The 26,923-nt window shown below is 39.9% G+C and overlaps 1 protein-coding gene across 4 annotated transcripts in view; it reads left to right on the top strand.

Annotated features, from left to right (window-relative positions):
* Positions 1 to 26,575, top strand: part of LOC126471417 (metal-response element-binding transcription factor 2) — a 114,885-nt gene extending 88,310 nt beyond the window's left edge. For all 4 annotated transcript variants that reach the window (XM_050099553.1, XM_050099554.1, XM_050099556.1 and 1 more), the window contains 8 exons: positions 7,142 to 7,336; positions 8,700 to 8,872; positions 9,086 to 9,281; positions 9,511 to 9,578; positions 9,734 to 9,907; positions 22,668 to 22,905; positions 23,856 to 24,113; positions 24,202 to 26,575. In XM_050099553.1, coding sequence (XP_049955510.1) covers positions 7,142 to 7,336; positions 8,700 to 8,872; positions 9,086 to 9,281; positions 9,511 to 9,578; positions 9,734 to 9,907; positions 22,668 to 22,905; positions 23,856 to 24,113; positions 24,202 to 25,239 — 2,340 coding nt within the window. In that variant the 3' untranslated portion in view covers positions 25,240 to 26,575. The remainder of the gene's footprint in view (positions 1 to 7,141; positions 7,337 to 8,699; positions 8,873 to 9,085; positions 9,282 to 9,510; positions 9,579 to 9,733; positions 9,908 to 22,667; positions 22,906 to 23,855; positions 24,114 to 24,201) is intronic.
* Positions 26,576 to 26,923: the final 348 nt, after the last annotated feature.

The following is a 26,923-nucleotide window of genomic DNA, read 5'->3' as shown; positions in this document are numbered from 1 at the left end:
CTCTGCGGCTGAGGGTGGGGTAGAGGTATTGGCGTCCGCTGATGCCCTACCTAGATCTTGCCAGACCCTCATCCACAATGGATATAGACTGCTCAGGCAATAAATCGATGGCAGCAGGTGACTCCGAGGTGTAAACTGCCTTATTGAATGTTTCATGCCTTCCCAGTCTCACGATGACTTCATTATCCCGTGGAATTGGGGCAGTTTCTTCCACCGCCTGGCTGAGCTATGGCAACTGTTAAGCTGTACACCTGCTTTCTGCATTGCCCTCGAGGAAACCTGGTTCCCGGCAATGCGGACCCCTGCCCTCCGCGGCTATAAGGGATATTACAGAAACCGTAGTGACTATAATCGAGTGTCAGGTGGAGTTTGCGTTCATGTCCTAAACTCGGTCTGTAGTGAACATGTGCCCCTTCAAACCCTTCTAGAAGCTGTGGCTGTCAGAATAAGGACGACACAGGGAATAACCGTCTGCAATGTATATCTTCCTCCAGATGGTGCAGTACCCCTGAATGTATTAGCTGCACCGATTGATAAACTCCCGAAACCTTTCCTACTTCTGGGAGATTTTAATGCCCATAACCCTTTGTGGGGTGGTACCATGCTTACTGGCCGAGGCAGAGATGTCGAAACTTTATTGTCTCAGTTCGACCTCTGCCTCTAAATACTGGGGCCGCCACACATTTCATTGTGGCTCGAGGTAGTTACTCGGCCATTGATTTATCAATTTGCAGCCCAGGACTTCTCCCATCTATCCACTGGAGAGCACATGACGACCTGTGTGGTAGTGACCACTTCCCCATCTTCCTGTCACTGGCGCAGCGTCAGGCACATGGACGTCTGCCCAGATGGGCTTTGAACAAGGCAGACTGGGGAACTTTCACCTCTGCTGTCACCGCTGAATCTCCCCTACACGGTAACATCGATGTGCTGGTTGAGCAGATGACTAGCACAGTTCTTGTTGCTGCAGAAAATGTGATCCCTCTCTCTTTAGGGTGCCCAAGGTGTAGCCGGCCGGAGTGGCCGAGCGGTTCTGGGCGCTACAGTCTGGAACCGAGCGACCGCTACGGTCGCAGGTTCGAATCCTGCCTCGGGCATGGATGTGTGTGATGTCCTTAGGTTAGTTAGGTTTAATTAGTTCTAAGTTCTAGGCGACTGATGACCTCAGAAGTTAAGTCGCATAGTGGTCAGAGCCATTTGAACCCAAGGTGTAAGGCAGTCCCTTGGTGGTTGGCAGAAGTTGCTGAAGCAATTAAGGAGTGTCAGCGAGCCCTATGGCGGGATAAGTGGCACCCTTCCATGGAGCACCTCATTGCCTTTAACGGCTCCATGCCCGTGCTTACTACCTTAGCAAACAATGGAAGGAGGGGTGTTTGGAGACATACGTCTCCACCATTGGGTGCCACACAGCACCTTCCCAACTCTGGGCAAAGATTAAACGTCTTTTCGGGTACCGGGCCCCAACAGCTGTCCCCGGTGTTACCATAAATGGCGAGTTATGTACCGACGCAAACGCATTTGCCGAGCACTTTGCTCGAGCCTCTGCGTCAGAGAATTGCCCCCCAGCCTTTCGCACACTCAAACAGCGGCTGGAATGGAACTCCCTGTCATTCACTACACGCTGCAGTGAATCCTATAATGCCCCATTTACAGAGTGGGAGCTCCTCAGTGCCATTGCACATTGCCCCGACACAGCTCCTGGGCCTGATCGCATCCACAGCCAGATGATTAAACATCTCTCATCTGATTACAAGTGACATTTTCTCATCATCTTCTATCGGATCTGGTGTGATGGCGTCTTTCAGTCTCAATGGCAGGAGAGCACCACCTTTCCAGTGCTCAAACCCAGTAAAAACGTGCTTGATGTGGATAGCTATAGGCCCATCTGCCTCACCAACGTTCTTTGTAAGCCACTGGAACGTCGTTTGGGTCCTGGAGTCGTGTGGCTTGCTGGCTCCATGACAGGGCAGATTACGCCAGGGTCACTACCACTGATAATCTTGTGACCATCGAATCTGCCATCCGAACAGCCTTTTCCAGACAGCAACACCTGATTGCTGTCTTCTTTGACTTACGTAAAGCAAACGACATGACTTGGTGACATCATATCCATGCCACATTGTATGAGTGGGGTCTCCAGGGACCACTCCAGATTTTTATCCATAACTTCCTGTCGCTCCGTACTTTCGGTGTCCAAGTTGGTGACTCCCATAGTTCCATCCGTATCCAGGAGAAGGGAGTCCCACAGGGCTCTGTATTGAGTGTCTCTCTATTTTTAGTGGCCATTAACAGTCTAGCAGCAGCAGCAGTCAGGCCCTCTGTCTCACCTTCTCTGTATTCAAACGACTTCTGCATTTCATACTGTTGTTGCTGAGCGGCGCCTCCAGGGAGCCATCCACAAGGTGCAGTCATGAGCTCTAGCCCACGGCTTCCAGTTTTCAGCCGCAAAGTCATGTGTCATGCATTTCTGTCGGCATCATACAGTTCATCTGGAACCCACACTTTACCTTAATGACAATCCACTGTCTGTAGTGGAGACATATAAATTCCTAGGACTGGTTTTCGACACTCGAATGACTTGGCTCCCTCATCTTTGTCAGCTTAAGCAGAAGTGTTGGCAGCACCTCAATGCCGTCTGTTGCCTGAGCAACACCAATTTGGGGTGCAGATTGCTGCACACTGCTGCAGCTCTATAGAGCCCTTTTCCAATCCCGAATTGACAATGGGAGTGTGGTTTATGGTTCGGCAGCGCCTTCAGCATTGCATTTACTCGACCCTGTGCACCACTGTGGGGTTCGATTGTCAACAGGAGCTTTTAAGACGAGTCCTGTGACCTGGTGAGGGCTGGTGTCCCTCCACTACAGATCAGACGTGCACAACTGTTTGCCAGTTACGCAGCACACATTCATAGTTCCCCTTAGCATCCGAATAAGCGTCTGCTTTTCCCGCCTGTGGCAGTCCACTTCCTGTATCGGCTGCCCAGATCAGGGCTAACGATTGCGGTTCGCGTGCAGTCCCTTCTCTCCGAACTGGAGTCCTTCCCTTTACCTCCTCTGCTTGTGGCCCGTTCACATTTCCCTCCATTGTGTACGCCTCGGCCACAGCTACGTCTGGACATTTTGCATGGCCATAAGGACTCCATTAACCCCGCCGCTATCTGCTGTCACTTCCTCTCGATTCTTGACGTGTTCCAGGGCTCTGAGGTGGTTTACACCGACGGCTTAATGGCTGATGGTCACATAGGCTTCGCATATGTTCATGGAGGACATATTGAGCAGCACTCCTTGCCAGTTGGCTGCAATGTTTTCACTGCAGAGCTGGCGGCCATATTTCGTGCTCTTTGAGTACACCCGCTCATGCCCTGGTGAGTCATTTTTCCTGTGTGCTGACTCATTGAGCAGCCTACAAGCTATCGACCAGTGCTACCCTCGCCACCCTCTTGTAGCGTCCATTCAGGAGTCCATCTATGCCCAGGAACAGTCCCGCCGTGGTGTTTGTGTGGACCCCAGGACACGTCGGAATCCCCAGCAACGAACTTGCCGACAGGTTGGCCAAACAGGCGACACGGAAATAGCTTCTGGAGATAGGCATCTCCGAAGCTGACCTGTGTTCTGTCTTACACCGCAGGGTTTTCAGGCTTTGGGAGATGGAATGGCATAACAGCATGCATAACAAACTGTATGTCATTAAGGAGACTATGAACGTGTGTAAGTAAAAGTCTTCCATGTGGGCCTCTCGCAGGGAATCAGTTGTCCTCTGCTGGCTCCGCATTGGCCATACGTGGCTAACGCATGGTTACCTACTCCGTCGCGAGGACCCACTTCAGTGTCACTGTGGCTCCCAAATGACAATCGTCCATCTTTTGCTGGACTGCCCACTTTTAGCTTCTCTGCAGCAGACTTTTAACTTTCCCAGCACCCTGCCTTTGGTGTTGCCCGACAATGCCTCCACAGCAGCTGTAGTTTTATGTTTTATCCGTGAGAGTGGGTTTTATACTTCTATGCATGTTTTAGCACATGTGCTTTGTCCCTACGTGTCTTCCACCCTAGTGCTTTCAGGGTGGAGGTTTTAATGTGTTGCAGAGTGGCTGGCTTTCCCTTTTTATTCTCATAGTTGGCCAGCCACTGTAATCTGCTTTCATGCTTTACTCTCTCCTTTTTCTAGCGTCTCTATTTTCTTGTCCTCTTTTGTTCCTTTTAGTGTTCGTTGCCTTCCCTTTGTTTTTGTGGCTTTTCCTTCTTTCCGTTTTGTGTTAGATGTTTCGTTTGTTTTATTCTGAAACTTGTGGCACTGTTTTATTAGGAACAAGGGACCGATGACCTCGTAGTTTGGTCCCTTCTCCCGCCTTTAAACCAACCAACCAACCAATCATAGCTATCTTGACAATTAGAGTATTGTTCACAGCCAACAACAGTGATTCACTGAAACTTTTTTATTGTTCGTATTTTCGTTTCTTAATGTCACACGAGACAACAATGTGAATTAACTAAATTCAGGCACACAAACTCTTCGTTGCCTAAGAATGAGCCAAGAGGGCCATATGTGGTGTTAATATATTAATCTCATGTACAACTTGAACAAGTAAGGGGTTTTTATTTCAACTTGCTTGTGGGTAGTAGCCACTCCAGTTTTTTTCCCCCCAGATTGAAGCTAAAAAGTTGCTCTCAGAAAGCTACTCTTGTTTCAAGTGAAATAGTTTTGGTTCATTACATTGTAAGTGTGTAAGTGCTATTGTTCTTATATTAACTCTGTTTATATACTGTTTGAATAGTTTACTCTTACGTAGAATGAAAATATTAGTTTCCTGACTGTCAGACATGCTGCTACTAATTACCAGGTGTATCCACAGCATAAAGTGCCATTGATACAGTGTAAAGAATATAGTGAATGTCGGTTCGGATATAGTGTTGTATGTATTGCTACATTTAATTCCGTAGGAAAATATCAAGGCCCTTTACCCTGCTCCTGGTATCTTACAAGGGGACCACACAGGAATCAGATTTTTCTAAGTTATGTTTATGATACATGACATTCAAAAATCAAATGTCAGTCATCCTAAGCAGTTTGATGTACCCCTCATAAAATCTCAAGAAAATCAACTTTGCAGTTCTCATTAACTCTGTGAAGATAAGACAGTTTTCGGCGGGCCAAATGGTTCTGTCGGTCAGTATTGCTTGACATTGATAATCACTGGATCGCTGATTTGAGTCTTCATTCAATCATTAATTTTTGAATTTCTTTTTCATTCAGTTTGAATACTTATGTCATTTAAATATCAAATGCCCTCAAATAGTACAGTCTTGTGATATTTATTTTTACCATTGAGTAAGAAACTTGCGTGCCTGCAAAACTGCGCCTTCATGATTGAACCAGGATGCAAAATCAGCGACGGAGAAGATTACATAAAAATTTATTCAATTGTTCCATAAAATTTCGGGCGTGCAGCCACATAAATTGAGCTGCTTCTTCTTATGCCACGAAAACATGAAAATTTATTCAATAGTTCATCACCAGGGGTCGTCTCCACTCTTTGCGGAAATGATCAGGTATGTGTGGTTCCCTTTGAAATGTTGCGATAAAAGAGAAATTTTTATGAATGTAAATTAAGTTTGCTTTCCTATAAATATGTTGAAAAAATTGTGACTCTAAAACTGCAGAATTTGTATGGTGTGCTGGACGCAGTGAAAATTATTGCTTTCTATGTTTTTTGTGGCGCTTCTCTGACTTGCATGAGACTGCATCTGTGGCATAAAACAGTGGACACAGTCCAAATAAAGAGGTGATTTACAACTTATATTCCTTCATTTTTGTACCAAAAATTTAATTTTTTTCTTCTTTTTAATATAGTAAACAGTCTTCTATAAGACATTGGGAATTAAGGATGTATATTTGCAGTACAACCAGGAATTATGTGATACATAATTAGATATAAGATGATGTATGTTTTTCATAAAAAATGATAGGTTGCGATGGTTATCATATATTTGATGAATTATATATTTAAATGATTTACATAATTGAATTGGATGAAAATATAGAAAAGTAAAGATAATGAACAAAATGAGTCTCGAATCAGCTATTTTCAGTCTCAAATGCTACCGACTGAACTGCCTTGTTCAGAACACAGTGTAATTCTGAATCCATTGTCCTTCGTAAACAATTTAATGTATATTTTAAAAATGTGGCTGATTGGTAAATGTGAATCTAAAATGAAACCCCTGTTATTCAAGAAAGTCAGTTGTTGGTTGAAATAAAAATGGGCTATTGGAAAACACTTTGGAGAAAATTATTTGATGGCAAGTCAGTCTGAAGCAGTAATTATGTTGTGCAAAGTGTGGGTTATCAGAGAGTGACATGTCAAAATGTACCTGAAATAAAGTGCTGGTAGTGTAATGAGTGAGAATTTTTCTTATGTACAGTTCCCATTATGATTGCAGGTTTGCACTTTTCTTCCACTAAGGCATCTTTAAGATTTTTCTAAGCCTGTGATTTTTTAGTAACCATCCAACTTCTTTTAAAATAAATCATTGAATTGTGTCAGTCAAATGGTTAAGCTCAAATTAAGTGAGAGCTTTCCTTGTGTATTGTGTTGTGTTGCAGACCTGTCAGGTTGCACATGCAGTATTGACTGTAAATAGAAGGCTCTTGTCATGACTTGTCACATTTCTCCAGTGGATTAGATGTGGAAGCTTGTTCTCAGTGTGCTGTGTATGATTTGTGTTCATTTTCTTTAATGTCTCATAGGACATTATTTATGGGAAAAGAGTGGGTAAATATGTGAAGTTCTTTAAACACATCCACTCATTTCCTGTCGCTATTGCTAAGTGAAATTTATTTTCATCGTTGAGGACTGTGTGCAAAAATAATCACATCAGTCACTCTTCCTTAACAATCAGACTATTGAATAATGCCCGCAGTGAGAGAGTTCAGACCCCCCCCCCCTTTTTTTTCCAAGGCTGTGATGTACTTGTTTATTTTATTTTTATCTCTCTCTAAATCATGTGTAAAATGTGTACCTTGTGTGGTATGTTTTGATGAGCAGATGGAAGTCTGTTGTAATGTGAAATGATGTTATAGACTTTTGTTATGATATTTGTAACTGTCTTATGTGTTGGTACTGACATATTTCTTCATTTCAAAGCCTCATGTAGCCAAAGATTGCTCTGAATCAGATTCTGAATGGATCTGTAAGAGGTGCCTGGAGAACATGCCAGCTAAAGTAAGGGATAGTAAAAGTACAAAAAAGGACACAGTTCGAAAAGTGTCAGGCCTGTCAGCAGTTTCCAGGCAAGATATTCAACCAAATCAGACTGACAAACACAAACTACCTTATGATGTAAGTTGTCATCTGATTTAATTTTTGTAATATTGATTTTGCGCGCAAGTACGCGCGTGCACACACACACACACACACACACACACACACATACACACACACACACACGAGAGAGAGAGAGAGAGAGAGAGAGAGAGAGAGAGAGAGAGAGAGAGAGTGCAGTTCTACTAAAATAGAAGCTAAGGAATTTGTGGGGTGGGGGTGGGGGAGAAGAGATTAGGGGCTAAAGTAGAAATGATGACAAGCAAAAAGTGTCGAGCATTCTCCCGTCAGGCATCCATTAACCTGCAAAGCTTTGTGACGTGGGCTGGGTGAAGCTGGAAAACAATAATATTGTCCTTTCCCGATTATTTCTACTTGAATTGTGCCTTTGTATGAATGAATGGGCTTTGTACTTATTTCTGTGACTCTGTGCACTTGCTATCAGTACCATAATCATGTAAGCTATGGGAAAGTTATGGTCAATGTCTGTCTGTGAACTGTGTAGTGGTGGGCAATGTTTTTCCATGTGTTGATAATTGTTAAATACTGGGCTGGTACCATGTTCCAGCTCAGATACACACTACGGAAACATTTAGAAAACGTTTTCACACTTGAATATGAGATTTACTTTAAGTGCAGACAGATTGGGTACACAAATGCTGTCCCAGGGGGGAGTGGTGGAATCAGGAAGGGCGTCCGGCCACCAACTGTCACTATTATTGCCAACACCTACAAAACAATGTTTACCCCGTAGAGAAACAGGAAGAGTCAAGGAAAATGATGATTTGATGATACACATACCAAAGGATTACTTAATCCTCGTCACAGTAGTGGTTATTACATTACATGGGACAATTCATTATGTTTTCCAGCATAACTAAAATAACAGTTATCGGATTCCATAACTGCAGGTGTGTTGCCAACTTGATTATTGGTGCAGGATTTCTGGTAGCAAACACACACACACACACACACACACACACACACACACACACACACACACACACACGTTTCTATCTTTATCTATTTATTTATTTCCGTTACCTTTCCTTTCTGCCTCTTGCGATCCTCAACAATTTTTAGTGTGTTGCATGTTCTCAATGGAATGCTTTGCTTTGTGCTGTCTTAAATATTCACAGCATTATAAATTTGTGGCAGCTCAGTGTATATGAAGATTTTAACCTTTCCAAGTTATAATTTGATTTCAAAATTTTAGTGAATATGGAGTTCTCTAAATTGTTGCTTGAGCATTTTTCATTGCCAGTTATCTTTGTAGCTGTAAAATGTAGTTTAAGGCAGGGTGGCAACATTGGCCACTTTTGGAGATGATACACTTTAGTTCTATGTTGCAATGCCATTAAAGAAATAATTCAAACTTCAGCCAGATGTTCTGACGTGGGATTCTGCTCATCGGGTTAACTTGGAACAACGATATTGTTACTGTGGAGACAGTGGAGAATGGTTTATGCAGATGTTACAGTGTGGGCGTTGCCAACAGTGGTTTCATGAAAGATGTGTACGCTGTTTGCAGTATCCTCTTTTTTGTGGAGATAGGTGAGAGATTTCGTGTTTTTAAAATATTTTATAATAAATATAGTAGAATTCTTGCTGTGCATAATGTACCATATTAAACTGTGAACTGTTGTGGAGCGATGAGTTCATCACAGTTGTCACTTATGTGAATAATTTAGTATGGGATTTAGAAGCTTTTGCTGAGTATATGCTGCAGTGTCTGACCACCAGCTAATCACACAATTTCTGTTATAGGTTTTATGTATTTGTTTGTTCATTATGTAACCACGGAAAGGAGTTTGTGAGACGGCTTGAGATGAAATGGGTTGACATAATACATTTGACGCTATTTAATCTAACCGTGTATAACGCCAAGAAATACTATGATCTAGATACTACTATAGTTCCATATGTTAACAACAACTGGACCGCATTTCAGCTTCCACCAAAGGTAAAAAAAGGAAAAATATCATTAAAATCTTTGTAGGCAGGTCTTTGTGTTTGAAAAATTCTGGTGGTTGTAAATCAGTTTAGAGATACACATTGTGTGTTGTTGGATACTTCATTTCTGTGTCAGCTAAGGATTACAATTATTTATTAAATAGTGACTAATATTTATGATGGCATAAAATACTTGCAGCACTCTAGGTTAATTGTTCTCACCTTCTTTGCCCCTGTAGATCCTCGATATAGGTGTAGAAGAAAGGAGAGACAACATACTATCAGTATTGACTAATAATAGAAATAGGTAAGAATGTCAGCAGCAATTTTATTATTAGATGTTATAAGTTTAATAACTATTGTAATAATTGTATATTCAGTTTTTATAAACTGATCATGGGACTGAACTTTGAGTGGAATTTCTTCTCCTGAATTTCCTTTGATAATAAAATCATCCATCAGGTTCAAATGTGGCCGTGAGATAAAGAAACGAACAACGATTTGGGGTCTTCGTGTACGTGTTCCTCCACCTGCACCAACATTTACACTGCCAAGTGTTCGACCAGTCAGTGATGCTGTATTAAAGGAGCGCTGGATGGGAAACAAGCGGTTAAAATTCCTTCCACCCTCACTAAGGTAAAATAGCCACAATGTTTCACCGATTTTACAGCTAATTATTTGAGATCAGAGAATGATCTGATTCTATTATTAAAATGTTTACATGTTGGACACAGCTCTAGGGCAGCTATACAGACGTTCTCTCTTTAAACTGCACTACTGTCATCGTCTCACTTGTTCGATTTACTGTTTAATACATGAACAACTGTATAAAGCTAAATAATAATCATACAGTCGGCCTCATAGATTGAACAATTATTCAATGACCCTCCCTCTCATGGACATGGTGAGCAGCAATTTATGGCTGTTTGTTGATGAGAATGCGGTGTGTACCAAGCAAGGTGGCACAGTGGTTAGCACACTGGACTTGCATTTGGGAGGACAATGGTTCAGTCCCACCTCTTACTATCCTCATTTTGGTTTTCCATGATTTCCCTAAATCGCTTTAGGTGAATGGTGGGATGGTTCCTTTGAAAGGGCACAGCTGACTTCCTTCCCCATACTTCCCTAACCCGATGAGGCCGATGACCTTGCTGTTTGGTCTCTTCCATCAAATCAACCAACTAACAAATGCAGTGTGTGGGAAGATCTCGTTGAGTGACTGTTGGAGGATACAGGATGACTTACGTAGAATTTCTAGTTGATATGATAAATGGTAGATTGCCCAAAATGTAAGTTAATGGGGACGAGTAGGAAAAAAAATTCTGTGACATTCAAATACAGCATAAGTAGTGTGCTGCTTGACACAGTCCCATTGATTAAATGTCTGAGTAATGATGCAAAGTGATGTTAAATGAAATGAGCACATAAGGGCGGTAGTGGATAAGGTGAATGGTCGACGTCAGTTTCTTGGGAGAATTTTAGAGAAGTGTGGCTCATTTGTAAAGAAGTCTCTATGTATTGAAAGTCTTTTCGGGTTTGCTGCCGGATCCTAAAATCAACTTGTCTCGATATTTCGGCGATCCAACTGTTCGCCATCTTCAGGAAATGCTGCTTCTGCTGATGAGTCCCGCTGAGAACTGTAGTCACAAGTGTCTATGTAAAACAGTGCAACCAATTCTTGAGTAGTGCTAGAGTGTGTGGGATCCCAACCAGGTCTGGTTAAAGGAAGACATTGGAGCAATTCAGAGGCATGCTGCTATATTTGTTACAGGTAGGTTTAATCATTGCGCAAGAGTTATGGAGATGCTTCTTGAACTCCAATGCTACTCCTGGAGAGAAGTAGTTTTTTCCTCAAGACGCTATTGAGAAAACTTAGAGAACCAGCTTTGAGGCTGACTGCAGCAGGATTCTATTGCCACCAACTTACATTTCATGTAAGGACCACAGTGGTGGCTCGTGGAGTATGAATGTAGATGTAGGCATAAACACGTATTTCATAGTTGTTGGTAGTCGTGGTGGTGAATATTTTGTTAGTACTCTTATTGCAGAAGTTAAAATAATCAAAAAGTCAATATGAAATCACGGTGTGAACCGAATCATTGAAGGGTAACTTGGTGAATGGACATTTGAAGAGTGAGGACTAAGATAATTGAGCAATATGATGTTGCACCCACCAACATCTGCTGTCACAATCACAGACCGTGGAACACCAATTTTCTCAGCAGTATACTGTTAATTCGTGCAACATCAACAGTAGACTTTAATGTCAGTATTTCATCCTATCTTAAACTTATTCTTGATTGATTTCAGTGAGTCATGAGGAATAGCATTATTGGTGTTCATATTTAACTTTCAACATAATCAAGGGAGGCTCATTTGTAGAGACAGGAAAAACTTCATTTTTTATTATTTTTGTCAAACTCAGTGTCATTTTTTTGACAGATTATTTTTCAAGTATGTTCTTTGTTTTTTCCTTATTCCATTGTTTTTTAGTGTTGCATAGGAAATTTAAAAAAACAGTCAATTACATTAACAATATCTAAGAAAAAGATAGGTTGCTACTCGCTGTAAAGATGACACATTGAGTTGCAGACAGGCAAAGCCTCCTTCAGGAAAGGAAAAACAGGCACACACACACACACACACACACACACACACACACACACAAAAGCAAGCACACCTCACGCACACATGACAGCCATCTCCGGCAGTTCGGACTGGAATTATGTTTACGTATTGATGTCACGCACTTCATTCACTTCCATTACTGGAAAAAGAAACCTTTGTTACATCTATTAAGTCTAATCCAGGGGCGGGCAAACGTTGCACGCGGCTCATGAGCGCACAGCGCTGCACGTGTGCTGCTCCCGTGCAATCGTCGACCGGGGCAGTGGCAACAGCCGGCAGGTTGCGGTTGTGTAGTACCAAGCTAAGCTGCGGACGTTGATGCGTGGTGACCACTATGTAGTGAACATTGTATTTCAAGAACCAGAAAATGCAGAGTGAATCAAGGAAACTGAGAAGTGGAGATTGACTCCCTTTTAAAAAGGAATGGTACAATCATGTTTTTCTGTGTGCAAAAACGTGAAAATTCGAATTGTTTAATATGTGACTGTATTCTCACTGGTCAGCGGAAGTTTAGTATTGAACGCCATTATAATAAATTTCACAGGGACGAGTGCGATGTTATTGTCGGATTCTGAGCGGATGGGGAAGTTGACTGACTTTAAGAAGAGTGATCTTACGAACTAGATGACTCTTACGTAAGTCGCTGTTGTCACAAGAGATCTGCGACTTTCTTTCATCATGTGTCTCATCTAACTGATTTAACATTTTATGGAGCACTGTTTTCAATTTTTCTGGGCGACAACAATGATGGCCCAGCGGTACGTGCAATTTATAAATGCTGATTTAATTTGCCTCACTGAATGCAAATCAGTTTCGAGCTATCACTCTTTCTCAGCGGACTTTAAGTCATCGTATAAGTGCCAGGGCAGGTGACGTTTACTGTCAATTAAGGAGTGCAGTGCAGGACTTGATTGCATTTTCCATCACACTCGATGAGTCCACAGATATTTCAGACACCGCGCAATTAGTGATTTATGTCCGCGGCGTGGACACTGCTCTGCACATAATAGAGGAATTTTTTTAGATATGATATCTTTAAGAAGCACGACCACCGGCGCGGACGTCCTAAAATCCGTTGAAGAAGCTGTCGATTCAGACGGCTTGAACTGGGAACGTTTGGTGTCAGTGACAACAGACGGAGCTCCTGCAATAAAAGAGGAACAAATGGGATTTGTTGGATTACTAAGAAAAAGGCTACAGCGTATAGAAGAATCATTGTGCAGCATCCACTGCATTTTGCACCAAGAAGTACTCTGTGCAAAAGCAAGTGGTTATTCGGGCAGTTAATTATTTGAGATCACACCGGCTTACATATAGACAGTTCACACATATATCGGGCTTACATATAGACAGTTTCACACATATTTAGCTGAAATTGGGGAAGAGTACAGTGACATACCATACCACAGTGATAAAATTAATTGTTGGTAAGGCGGGTACCAGGTTGAGATTCATTGGGAGAGTCCTTAGAAAATATAGTCCATCAACAAAGGAGGTGCCTTACAAACACTCGTTCGACCTATACTTGAGTATTGCTCATCAGTGTGGGATTCGTACCAGGTTGGGTTGACAGAGGAGATAGAGAAGATCCAAAGAAGAGTGGCGCGTTTCGTCACAGGGTTATTTGATAAGCGTGATAGCGTTACGGAGATGTTTAGCAAACTCAAGTGGCAGACTCTGCAAGAGAGGCGCTCTGCATCACGGTGTAGCTTGCTGTCCAGGTTTCGAGAGGGTGCGTTTCTGGATGAGGTATCGAATGTATTGCCTCCCCCTACTTATACCTCCCGAGGAGATCATGAATGTAAAATTAGAGAGATTTGAGTGCCCACGGAGGCTTTCCGGCAGGCGTTCTTCCCGCGAACCATACGCGACTGGAACAGGGAAGGGAGGTTATGACAGTGGCACGTAAAGTGCCCTCCGCCACACACCGTTGGGTGGCTTGCGGAGTATAAATGTAGATGTAGATGGCCACTGGCTTAGCCGTGGTAATGTACTCAAAAGATTTTTTGAGCTGAGAATACCAATAAATCAGTTTTTAAAGGACAAAGGAAGGTATGATCCCAAATTAGAAGATCCAGAGTGGGTTGCCTATCTTGCATTTTTAGTTTACATTACCAGTCACATGAATGCATTGAACACAAGTTTGCATGGAGAAAATCAGCTAATTTGTGAAATATCTTCCAGACATTAAATGTATTGTAAACTCCACGTGTGCTAATTAAATAAAACGTATCGTAGGTAATAGGTACTGTTTCAAACCATGATTTCTTTAAAGCACTCCTACTAACCTTATTCCTTCATTCAATAAAGCAAGCTAGGAAACAAAACGCATTACAAAGGGAGGAGCGGAGAGAGTGTATGGTGGGGAGGGGAGAGAAGCGGGTGGCGCAGAACACTCCTTAACTGCACACGAGCAAGTGCACCGCACACATGCAGGATTCCTGCCCGCCCCTGGTCTAATCCATTAAAAACATATAACTCTGCAACAAAATGACATTGAAAGTCTTTTTAAAAGAAAGTGTTGCCATAGCTTTAAAAGTTTTGTTTCAAGACTTTATGCCACTGAAACACCAACACTTCATTATACCTGAAAACTACTACTTGCAGTCTATAATTGAACTGGAAGCTAAACTGTCTTCAGCCCAACAAGAGACATTAAAATTGCCCATGTTTTCTGCTAACATGGAAAGTTACTTTTTCACTTAATTCTGAAGGGATTTGTAACCCTTCAGAATATCTACATTGCAAAGCCTTACATTCCAAGTGCATATAACAGATTCTTTGCCATGTAATCATTTATAAGGTTTTTGCATTATCCAAGGATTGAAATGAGAACCTATGGCTGTGAATACAGACTTGGCAGTATATGTGGCAATGAGAGTTGGCAGCCTAGTTTGAAAGTGCAGCACCGTGTGTTTGTGTTCCTTTCATCTATTTGTGAAGCTGTCTTTGTGTTTCTCAAAAGATTGCTAGTTTCATCATTGCTTTTCACATAGTGATGAACATATCCTCAAACTTTATAAACTTGTTTAGAGATAAGTTTTATCCTCTGACATCACAATTCCCAAAAAATTTGCTCAACAAATCGTACCAAAACTGTGTGTTTTGTAAAGATCTTGTATGCTCCTAACAACCAATCGCAGCACAAAATGATCTGTCACACTAAGGTGTTTCTGGGAATACAGCAGAACACTGAGAGTGTTTATCTGAATACTTGCTCAGTATTATTGTTATTTTCTGAAATGGAGTCTGTGGTGACAGCTTCATATGTATCATAGCCCAAGGTCTGCTTGATTGGCTGATACTTACAAGCTGAACAAGCCGCACATTGATGTACAAATTTGGGAAACTAGAGTTCAGTTTTCATATTTATACTTGGTTACCACAAAAATATATAGTTTAGCTAATCCACCGTATTGAATATCTCTCCAAAGCGGGTTGATTTTTCTAAGATTTGTTGTACTAAAGGATCAGGAAACATGATACTGTCAGATAAAACTGTTACCAGCTGATTTCCATTCTTTGCACTGTAAATGAATGGTAATTTTATTTGCATACTTCAATAAACTGTGGAGTAAATGTGTGTGGGTCAGAGATAACAGTCGGTACAATTAGATAACTTTCTCAACCAACTCAAGCGTTTCCAGTTTGACAAATCACAGAAATCATACATTTCATGTATGCACTCAGAGAGGAATTATTACTCTGATCTTCTATGTCAGGTATTCTAAGACGCCATCCGTTTTAATGATTAATCACATAATTTTTAGGCACTGTGGGTTTGCTGCCTCTGCACATGCTGTGTTTTATTTTGTGATGCATTAAGTTTATTATCTGTGACTGACACTCTTCTGGCCACTGTCCTATCACTGGTGCTTGCATGTTTACTCCCCTGTAAATCATTGTATCAAGTGCTTTTAATTCAGTCTTTGCTTCACCTTGAAGATAGTTGTATGGTCAACAGCCAGAATATGGGAAGAAGAGATATTACTTTCCTGGATGCACATCTGAAAGATGATGGACTATGCCATAAATGTAGGTTTGCCTTTCTTCAGTCTATCTTCGAAGATTTTATTGTTAGATTGGTATTGCCTCATGTGTTATCACATTTCTCTGAAATTCAAACTGATCTCTGAGGTAGGCTCATACCAGTTTTTCCACTCTTCTGTAAGTAATGCGTGTCAGTTTTTTACAACCATGACTTTTAAACTAATGGTATGTCAATATTAAGTCTGAGGGTATTTTGCCTTTCTCAGGTGTGGTAACTGAAGAAAACTTTGTAAGCCAAGATTGCTAAAAAATTATTTTATTGGACGAGGACCAGTTTCAACAAAGCTATGCAGTTGTCATCAAATCTGCAAAAGATGAACAGAAATTGATAGGCTAAATGTTTTACAATCATCAATAAAGACTTGTAACATAACCTATATAATTATATTATGCATTAAAACATTAAAACATATTGTCCATCAGTGTCGCAAGTCTCTTTACATTGCCTATACTCTTCCCACTATCATGAAGATCACTGGAAATCGGCATATCAAATGTAAAATTACTATGTATTGTGTGGGTTACAAGTGTTCATGTACATCCACCAGGTAACATGGTGACAGTTGACTGGTTTTTCATCTTTTATACAGCATAAAACATAGATACATAATTCCATATAATTGTTAATACATTGTCAAGGAACATTTTTATATACACTAATATATAATCCAAATCAGAGAAATATAAAAATTTTATGTATAATTCAAGTATATAATTTTGATAAAATTTGTTGGGCAAAAATATGTATGACACACATGAGGGAATGAAGAAATTATTAGGCTCGCAGTGTGTTAAATGTAGACAAGGTCTTAAAAAGAAAGTTATTTTCAAGGAAGGATATCAGTATTATGGTGCAATCTGTGTCATGTTTCTAATTTACATCTGAATGCCCGTACTTAAGTTTAGGTTTTCTCATTGTAATGGCTAGTCAGTATACGTGGTGCAGCGTGTAAAACCAGCTTGTTGTATACATGATAATGTTCCAGTGCATGTGGGCATATCGATAATAATGGAAAATGAGAAATGTCGTTCAAACAGTCATGCAAGCACTAACCATTTCCTCTTATGTTCTGACACTGCGCGGAACTTTGTTGTTGGGTAACACAACTATAGCTGCAGCCAGTGAAATTTGTTGAAATCAGTTGAGGAAAGGACCTTGTCGTGTGAAACTGGTTTTTTTTTTTTGTGTGTGTGTGTGTGTGTGTGTGTGTGTGTGTGTGTGTGTGTGTGTGTGTGTGTGAGAGAGAGAGAGAGAGAGAGAGAGAGAGAGAATGTCGTATTAGGTCACGAGCATGTTGCCATTGTTGAAGTGGTCATTTGCACTGGATCTTTTGTGAAAACAAAGAACTTGTTTCAGGAGAAATTTCCAGGACATTCTGTGCCAGCAAAAAGCATCCAACAGGAATTGATTGAAAAAATGCCGGCATACAGGATTGATTCAATATGCTTCCAGGAACAGACCAGTACCTGTCTGCACACCTGAATTGAAGTGGCAGGTGCAGGAGATAGTAACAAGGAGTCATCGTAAGTCAACCAGGAGATTGAGTCACAGGTTTGTGCAAGTGAGAGAAGTTGCAGATGTGTTTTAAGGGGACTGAAGTTAAACCCATACCGGATAAGTGTTCTGCAAGAACTGAAGGAGCCTGATCTGTAGAAGAGAGTGCATTTTTGTTCATGACTGTTGAGAAGTATTGCCAGTGGTGTCGTGGACCCACTAAGGCTCATCATGAGTGACTAGGTATGGTTCCACCTCTCTGGGTACATAAATTCCCAAAACAACCAGGATTGGTCGACAGAAAATCCACATGCGATCCACATGGTACCCTTGCATGATGAGAAAATTGGTGTGCCATTTCTGCCACACACATTATGGCCCATATTCTTTGAGATGACTGTGAACTATGACATGTATTTGGGAGTCCTTGAGGAGTTTGAATGAAACTTGACAGAAAACGAGCATCAGTTACATGTGTTGACTTTACGGGCCAGTTTTATGTGACACACCCTGTATTTTTTATTTTTTGTAAAGTGCCATACACACAATATTATAAACAGATCAACGTTAAAAACTAGTAACAAAACTTATAATACATATTTTTAACCACAGTAACACAATGTTCATCTATATTGCATACATCACCTGATGTCTAGGCTACTCAGTGCAGATGAGAGTGGAACTACAATAATCATGAGCTATGTCATAAAAATAGAAAAATTAAAATGATTTGGACTTGTATTTGAAATTTGTACAGGAAATGATGTATGTATATAAGTACTATATCAAAATATAGAACAAATTTTAACAACAATGTCATGCATAAAAAAGGAGTACACTGTCCTTTATTACAGAATAGCAAAGACTATTTAATAGATGTAATGTATGCAGATCAATAATCCAAACCTACTGCTATATATTTTTTCCAATAAATTATAGGATCAGTACAAGTTTTACATGTCGTCCCACGACATAATTTAAAGAGAGAAACATAGGACTGCTATATTCATTTACATCTTATATAAGAGATAAATCATCATGTACAAAGAAGGGTATTAATGATGCGTGTAGAATACCTGTGTTGAAAGGTTAAAATAAATTTCTCATTATATATGAATACATCACTTGACACCTAGATATAATTAACAGATTATAAATATTGGAAAGCATACTAGTGTATCATATGTACAAGGGAACGTATTAACAATTGCCTGGCATATTATTTGGCATCATGTCTCTACCATAAGACATACCGTCCAGACAGATACACTATGACACCCCATATGTCGAAGCAAATCTTATGCAAACAGATATCACTCAGTGACAAATCCCGCACATGAATTGTTGGAGGAATGAACACGTGCAGCACCTCTGCTCTATATGCAACCAATCAGCAGTGGTATGTCACTGTATCTGTATAGAAAATATTTGCAGAAGCTTGGGTAATGGAACCAGTGGTCAGTAAACGAAATTTCAAGCTCCAAGGAAAGATACTGGTGGACGAACTGTCACTGATTTGGATGATTTACAAAGAGACATTGTTCGTTGCACTGTAAACTCATTCACATTGCCACAGGCAGTATCAAGTTAAGCCAGAGATGGAGGTCAAAGGAGGAAGCATACTAGTATGTTGCAGGTGGTTCAGGGCTTCGACACATTATGACGCTGTCTGCTGGATGAGAAGTACATATTCGACAGAAAGAAGACTGCGACAGAAAACCAAGGGGAGAGAGACAAGCATATTTGTTATCCCATAAGACGTGGTGTAAGGAACTCTCTCTTACACAAGAACACATAGTGATGACCCAATACAGCAGTTAACAGCCTATTAGGTGAATGTAGAAGAATAAGAACGACAGATGCAGTCATTAAGAACTGAGTCTCACGTCAAAGCCTTGCACTAGCTCCCTTTAACTACTCCATTTTTCCGGCTCTCGTCAGCTCACCAATAGAATCAGTGGCAGTCACAATAGCACGCGATTCTGTAATTTATGATACTGTAGTGAATCTATGTATGTCTTCGATGCTCCAGCTCATAAGTGAATTAGCTGAAGATGTACTAAGGATGGTCTTCACCTGATGAACTTCATGGTGCTTGCCACCTACAATTTACTGATGGAGAAACTGACCGTCTTCCAGCAACACCACTTCTCAGAGCGGTGCCAGCTCTGAACTTCAACATAGACGCCAGCACCAGGGCCTCTTGGGGTTCCACTTCCCTTTTCAACACACAGGTGCCCCTGGATCCTAGAACCTATCAGGCCAGTAGGGAGGAGATCAATCGACTACATAACTACCATCACTAGGTACATCACTGGCAGTGTTCATGATCTCACACAGGAGTGTCTTTGATTGGCCCCCTGCACAACAAAGCAAAAGATGACAGACTTTTATTAACTCAAGATTGCTTTTGCAGGCAGCCACAATCTGTGTCTAATGATTCTGAATGCTTTGGTATCAGGTACAGAAAATACAATGATGAAGATGCATTCTGGTGGAGAGATCTGATATTGTAGTAGCTAGGACAACTTTTCTGAGAAAAATGCACTTCTTCAGAGAGATAAAATCACTGTCACTAATATTTGTCTTGATGAGACCCGGTTTCTCAAAAAGAAAGTCAGGTGCAACAAGCACCTTTACAATCCATTTGAAATTGACAACTTGGTAGCAGAAATGGACCATGAAATTATGGGGCTGCCCCCTTGTAGCTGCCAATACAACCTAATGGAAAATGTATGAAACTTAGTGAAAGGAAAAGTCATATTCATTTTCTACTCATTTCATCGGTATATGGTTTCAAAACCCTAATAAACCTTAGTTATTCAAGACAGGTTCAGGTAAATAAAAATAAATTGCCTTAAACGTTATGTTTCTTGTTCTTCCACTCCCCATAGCTGTAAACACTGTTCCCTCTCTCAGATACCTTTCCTGTTGTCTTCGTTTTTCTCTCTTCTGCTAACGATTTATCAATATGAAGTGAAGAAAACCCATGTTAGTGCTTGCATTGAGGTAAATACTAACGTACAATGCTGAGGAATACTTAAATATTCACATAATCAGAACTGAAATAGCTTTATAATTTAATAAGTAAATGGTACTATAGTGTACTTGGCTGTAATATACCCTCTAAATCACATGATATACATTAAGCTAAAGACACTACTGTTTCACTATGGTATTTTCTACACATTTCGTTGGCATATGGTTTCAAAGCCCTAATAAATTGTTTAAAATAAGTCGTTGTTCATTGACATAATTTGTGGGGTTTGGCTTCACGTGCACAGGCTGAAGGCTTCCGACTGATATATGCACCGAGAACATTAGTGGGGAAACATTCAGAAAAAGTGGGGGGGGGGGGGGGGTTACATTCTAAACTTTCCCCTCTAGCAGCCTGTTTCACCACTCACAATTATATTTGGTGTATAAACTTGTGCTACTGTAGTGGGTGTTGCTTTATATCTATCTCAGATACAATAACAAGTTCACTATGCTGTTCATAGTAAATTCCCCACATCCATATTTTGTCATTTGTTACCAGACGGACTCCCACCATTTCCCCCTATTTGATTTTGCACTTATAAATCTATACTCACATGACCAGAAATCCTGTCCCTGCCATCACACTTCACTAATTACCACTATATTTGACTTCAACGTATCCATTTCCCTTTTTAAATTCTCCAACGTCCCATGCTTCAATCAATAGAATGCCAGTTTTGTTTCCCCTTAAAACAACACCGTCCTGAGTAGTCCCCACTTGGAGTTCCAACTGGGGGGACTATTTTACCTCTGGAATATTTTATCCAGTAGGATTCCATCACAATTAAGCCATACAGTAGAATCGATACATTAGAACTGTGTGTCATTGGGAAATATAATGGCTGTAGTTTCTACTTGCTTTCAGCTGTTCACAATACTAACATAGCAAGGCCTTGTTAAGACTGGATCAGTCGATCATTAAAAACTATTGCCTCTGCGACTATTGAAAAGACTGCTGTTCTTTTTTGGGAATCGTGTATTTGTCTGGCTTCTCCACAGATACCCCTCCGATTTTGTGTCTGAATCATTGAGGAATGCAGGCCACCACACCTCAGCAATGTCCGTGGTTGATGGGGGAGACATTTCTTGTCATGAAATGCGATTGTTATTAGTAACTTTCGATTCTGCAGAATAGTAAGTTGCTGTAGTAGTTTTGAACATTTTTGTGATGAAAGTACCAATAATGTAGTAAATTAGTCCCTAGGAAGAGTTAAGGGTAAATCAACAGATTTATATTTACAGTATCATCAGTGACGTACAAAATGTGATAAGGTCTTCTTATTTAAGAATGGATGGCAAGGAAAGTAAGTACAGTTCAAGCTTACTTTTTTGTGATGTGTAAAAATGTGGAAAAGGAAGTTGGTTTTTTGTAGTTGATGTGTTATTGTGAATGAAGGAAGTGTTTCAAGAAGCAAATGTAGTAATTCCACACAAATAACGTGTTTTGTTGTGTCTTGGTTGAAATGGTCGTCCCTCCCTCCCTGGCACTATTTATGTATCACTTTTATGACAAGTTTTAAGTTTCTTTTATGTTTAATAAAACATAAAATAAACACAAGAAATATTTTCTGTTATGAAGGTCCTCTCTTTAATTGAGTCTGAAAATTATGATTACATCATAGACCTGTTGCAACTAACTTTATATACCTTTGATTCCACATGGTTAACCGTGTCCGATATTACACTGAGAAGGAAGATCTAAGATGTGCATCTTCAACTATGAAGCTTTGGACCTTGTATTTTCAATACTCAGTTAATTTAGAGGTTTATGCTTATGTGTTCATAGGTACTTGTAGAATGTTTAATCATACTATGATGAAAGATTGCTTTTAATGGTTATTTAATAGACAAATAGTGTATGTATGCACAGGTGTTTGGCTAGCATTCAAGAAAATCATCTGGAATTACACAAAACCACATTATGAAAATAACTTAGCCACAGCTTTGTTAGAATTTTGTTTAGCTACATATCCATACAGTTTGTGTTTGCTTTACACCCATTATTTTATGAATAACATATCAACTTTGAAATTAGGAATTTGGTTAGGTTTTAAGAGATGATGATGTACTCTTCAAGGAGGAGGCATTATTGAATTTACATTTCTATAAGTAGTTTCTGTTAGATTGTGCAGTGTTATTTTTACTTTTGTTTAAGAGTAATTTACAATGGAAAATTACTTTCAGTGCACTTGTGTCAGGAAAATGCCACCTTGGTAAAGGATTTTGTCACAGTGAAAACTCTTCAGGCAGCAATCAAAATTCCATTAAGACTGGAGGGTCAGCAAATTCAAACTCCAAAGATATTTCACCATCTTGTACAAATGATGGCCACCCCACTACAAATGGACTGCCACCTACACCAGGAATTAAGATATTACATATTAATTCCATGTCTGATGCAAGACATACAGCAAGTGAAAAGGTAGTTGTAGTAAGGAGCAGAAGATAGCATAACTAGTTAATAATATGGTAGCCATAGAAACAAAATGTGAGAGATGGTTAGAGAATAATAGATATGTTTGATTCAGGATTACTCAGCCTTAGCGGCACATCAGTACGAATGTAGTGTTTTCTATGGTAGTGATAAAAATAATGTGCATTTCACCTATACTTATTAATTATAAAATAAAGTAACTACTGATGTTGTTAATAAGGAAAAAATAGTGTTCTAATGTAGTTTTGATCAAGAGAGAATATGTTTAAAACAAATTATTTGCTTTATAATCCATTTCTCACTTAGATTTTTGAAGAATGTGAAATGTCGTCATTTTTCTCATCCTCACAAAATGTAACTTTTATTCTCATTAGTGTTTAGAATGTTTAACTGTTCTAAAGTAAACAGGTAGTTTCTTTTGACATCATAATAGCATATAGTCACACCTGTATTTGTGATACTGCTACATAGGGTCATCAACAGTTTTGTAATAAACTGAACATCACTGTTCTTTATTAATTTTATTCTTATTCTGACAGATATTTTTAGTGTTAACACCAGTCATTCAATTTGGCAATATGCTTGTAATTCTAACCATACACAGCATTGGAATTAACTAGTCTGGTCTGTGTTGTTATTTGAGAGATGGCAGAAGTTTCCTCAGACATTACAGAATTTGTGTATTGAAAGAGGTATTGGAAGATAATAAACTGTGTTAATAATTGTAATTCTGTTTGTTAATCTCCAAAGACTGCCACATAAACTCAATCTCCTAAATTACTGAAATGTTGCCCACCTTTTTCCTGTTTGAAACAGGTGACTTATTGTATACTTGTTTTGACTCAGACTTTATTATTCTGACTAAACAAATTTAGTAGTCTACTAAGCAAAGACAGTTTTATAAATAAACTCTAAGGTTAATTTAAATGTTTTTTCAGGTTTCAGCAAGAAACTCTGATCGCTATAGTGGTGGTGGTTTTGTCAAGAAGTCATCTTCTTTGTCTCCTGCAAATCGGTATACACTTCAGCAGACTCTTCTAAGGCGAAGGCATAAAAACCTAAGAGGCTGTGTTGTTCAAACACAGAAAGAAAGGTTGTTGAGGCGGCGGCGGCATAAACAGCAACAGATAGAGAACCATGCAAAGAATTTTACTGCCCGTAAAGCTCGGAAATTGCTTAAGAATGCAATTGCACAGGTTTGTATCCAAAGTAAACTGCCTGTGAGGAAAACACACACACATACACTGCTTGGCCTTGTTTTTAACTTTCAGTTCTTTTTTTCAGAGTCAGAAATGCAGCCAGGAATTACCACCTACACCTCCGTCCTCATCAACTCCAGACACACCTCAAGCTGTTCCATCAGCTGCATCTTCATCATCATCCACAGTTACAACTCCAGTGCCAACTGAATCATCAGCTGCAGGTCCTGGCTCTCAAACAGTTCCACCAACAGAAATTTCGTTTGTTCCTCCTTCAACTCCTGGGGATACCAGTGGTGATGAAACCTCATCCCGGGGAACACTGGACTCGTTTATTCCACCGCCAAAAGATTTTGAGGGGAAAAATAATCCATTTCACAGCTTAACTGAGCTTCTTGCAGCACCAAGTGGTTTGAATGTTTCTGGGAGTTTGTTTAGTTCCTGTGCAACACAGAACTCTCAGAATATAAATCCAATTACACTTCCTCTTCCTCTCAATCCAGTTCTCCCCCATCCATTGCCCCCACGACCTGCCAAAAGGCAGTTAAGTGAGAAAGATATTAGAATAGATAGAAATGGTGAAGTGAAGAGGCGTAGGCATCGTCGCAGTCGTTTGGGTTCAGTTAGTGGAAGCTCTGTGCAATCTTTAGCAAATTCATCTGGAGGAACAGCAAGTAAAACAGCGGCCTATGTTCCAACGCGTCCAGATCAAGCTGTAAAACCAAATGATGTATGGTCTAGTGGCATGACTTCAGTACGCTCATTGCGAAGCATGTATTCGAGCAGTAGTGGTGGGCCATCATCTTCCAGCAGTGTCAATGGTGGTCAGATTAGTAGCTGTATGGACTATGCATTAAATGGAAGGCGTTTGAGAGCAACACAGAGACAAGAAACAAAAGTCAGTGATAAAAAATTAGTTTCTCAGTCTGCATCTTTAAAATCTTCACCAGTGAAACAAAACCCTGTACAGATATCTATGGATGATCTCAAATCATCAGTCAATATATATTTCGGTGCAGCAAATCGAATTGCTGCTGGAGAGAAGTTCACAATTAGAGCTAAGAGGACTACTCCAATGGGTAAGACACAGTATCTTATTGAGTGGGAAGGTCCTTCTGCGTAATAGTTAAAGTGAAATGAATAAAAATCTCAAAGTATTATTGTACAAATAATATATGTTTGGAATACCAGATAACTGAGCATTTATCGGTGTATTAATGTTTTGTGTTATGTGAAGTTATTTGGCTTTGTGGGACTGTGTTTCTATATCGTGAAAATGAATGCTCACGTGTATTCTATTTCCACCACTCTCACATTTTTGAGGGGATTACATAAATGTGTAATGTAGTCCTCTAAGATCGCCGATGTTTACAGTGACCATGTTAAAATTATATTATAGTTACCTACTATTTCTTAATATGTTGTATATGTTGTAATACCTTTTGTTTCGGCTATGTGCTTCATAAGACATTCAGTTATGTTTTTAACACTGACTTATTATGTGACATCGTGTCATGTTATACTGTTTACCTGACTGAATCATCATGTTACATTTTAATGTCGTATCTCATAAAGACTAGATTTTGGGTAATAAGTCAGTGATTTAGTTTACTGAAGAAACTGGGTCATCTAACAGTAATGTGGCTGGCAATTCTTGCACTGTTGTACCCACATGTCCTCCTTCACAAAGGGCATAGAACGGTTGTTACGTTTTTAATGCGTTGGCACTTACTCGGGCATAAACTTTTTGCATACCTAAGTTTTGTGCTTTGTTGTATTTTATTCATTTTTATCTTGTGTATAGAGTTTTAGTTATGTTTATGCTTCATGGCCATAAGACTTGTTCAAAAAAGTAAACTGTGTATATAAATAAGTGTTTAATGGAGCTGTGGGTGTACATTATTACAAAATGAAGCCGTCAACAAGAATGCATGAAAATGATTGCTGTACTTGTATACTTAAGGACCTGTGATAACTGACAGTGCATGTCTGATATGTTTGGAATTAACATGATAGCATTTGTCCATGTTTTAGATATCTTATAACTCCATTGTAATATTTTCATTATTTTTCTGGATTGGGTTTGCGTTTACAACACAGGTAATGCTAAGAATATGGGTGTGAGTGAGTACTATCATCTTGATAATTACTGTCTCAAAAATTCGTTAGTTTATCACAATTTGGAAAATATTTTTCATTGGTTTACTGTATTAATTGTGCAAAATCTAACCAGAACCCTGTAGTCACAAGTTCTTATTTTCATCTACACATTTTTGGGACTAAAAATTGAGTAGATTTAACTGTATGCAGAATAAATACACTTTCTCATATTTTGAAGCTGAGATCCCATACATATTTAGGTCTGCCACTGCCCCACCCCTTTCGTTGTTTATTCCATTTTAGCGCGCTCTCTCTCTCTCTCTCTCTCTCTCTCTCTCTCTCTCTCTCTCTCTCTCTCTCTCTCTCTCTCTCCCCCCCCCCCCTCCCTCCCTCCCTCCCTCCCTCCCTCCCTCTACGACCACAAAGCTATCTTGTACTCACCATGCTAATATAAGCAGTCCTTTATAAATGAGAACAGAGTGCATAGTAGAGGTTGCTATAAGTTTAATGTTGCATATTGTGCATCATGTATCTTGCTCATAAGACACATGAAGCACTGAGTAATACTACATGGCAGTGATCTGACTAACCATGTTAGTTTGCTGTGTACTTTGAATTTTAACAGTATTTATTAAAAAGTTGTGCACTGAAACCGGCACTACTTTGAGTGGCTTCTAACAGTGGCAACTCTTCACGTTTGAAATCCA

Source organism: Schistocerca serialis, chromosome 3 (assembly GCF_023864345.2).
Source record: "Schistocerca serialis cubense isolate TAMUIC-IGC-003099 chromosome 3, iqSchSeri2.2, whole genome shotgun sequence".
Taxonomy (NCBI): Eukaryota; Metazoa; Arthropoda; class Insecta; order Orthoptera; family Acrididae; genus Schistocerca; species Schistocerca serialis.
Note: the sequence above shows the minus strand (reverse complement) of the source record. Positions and strands in the feature narration are given on the sequence as shown.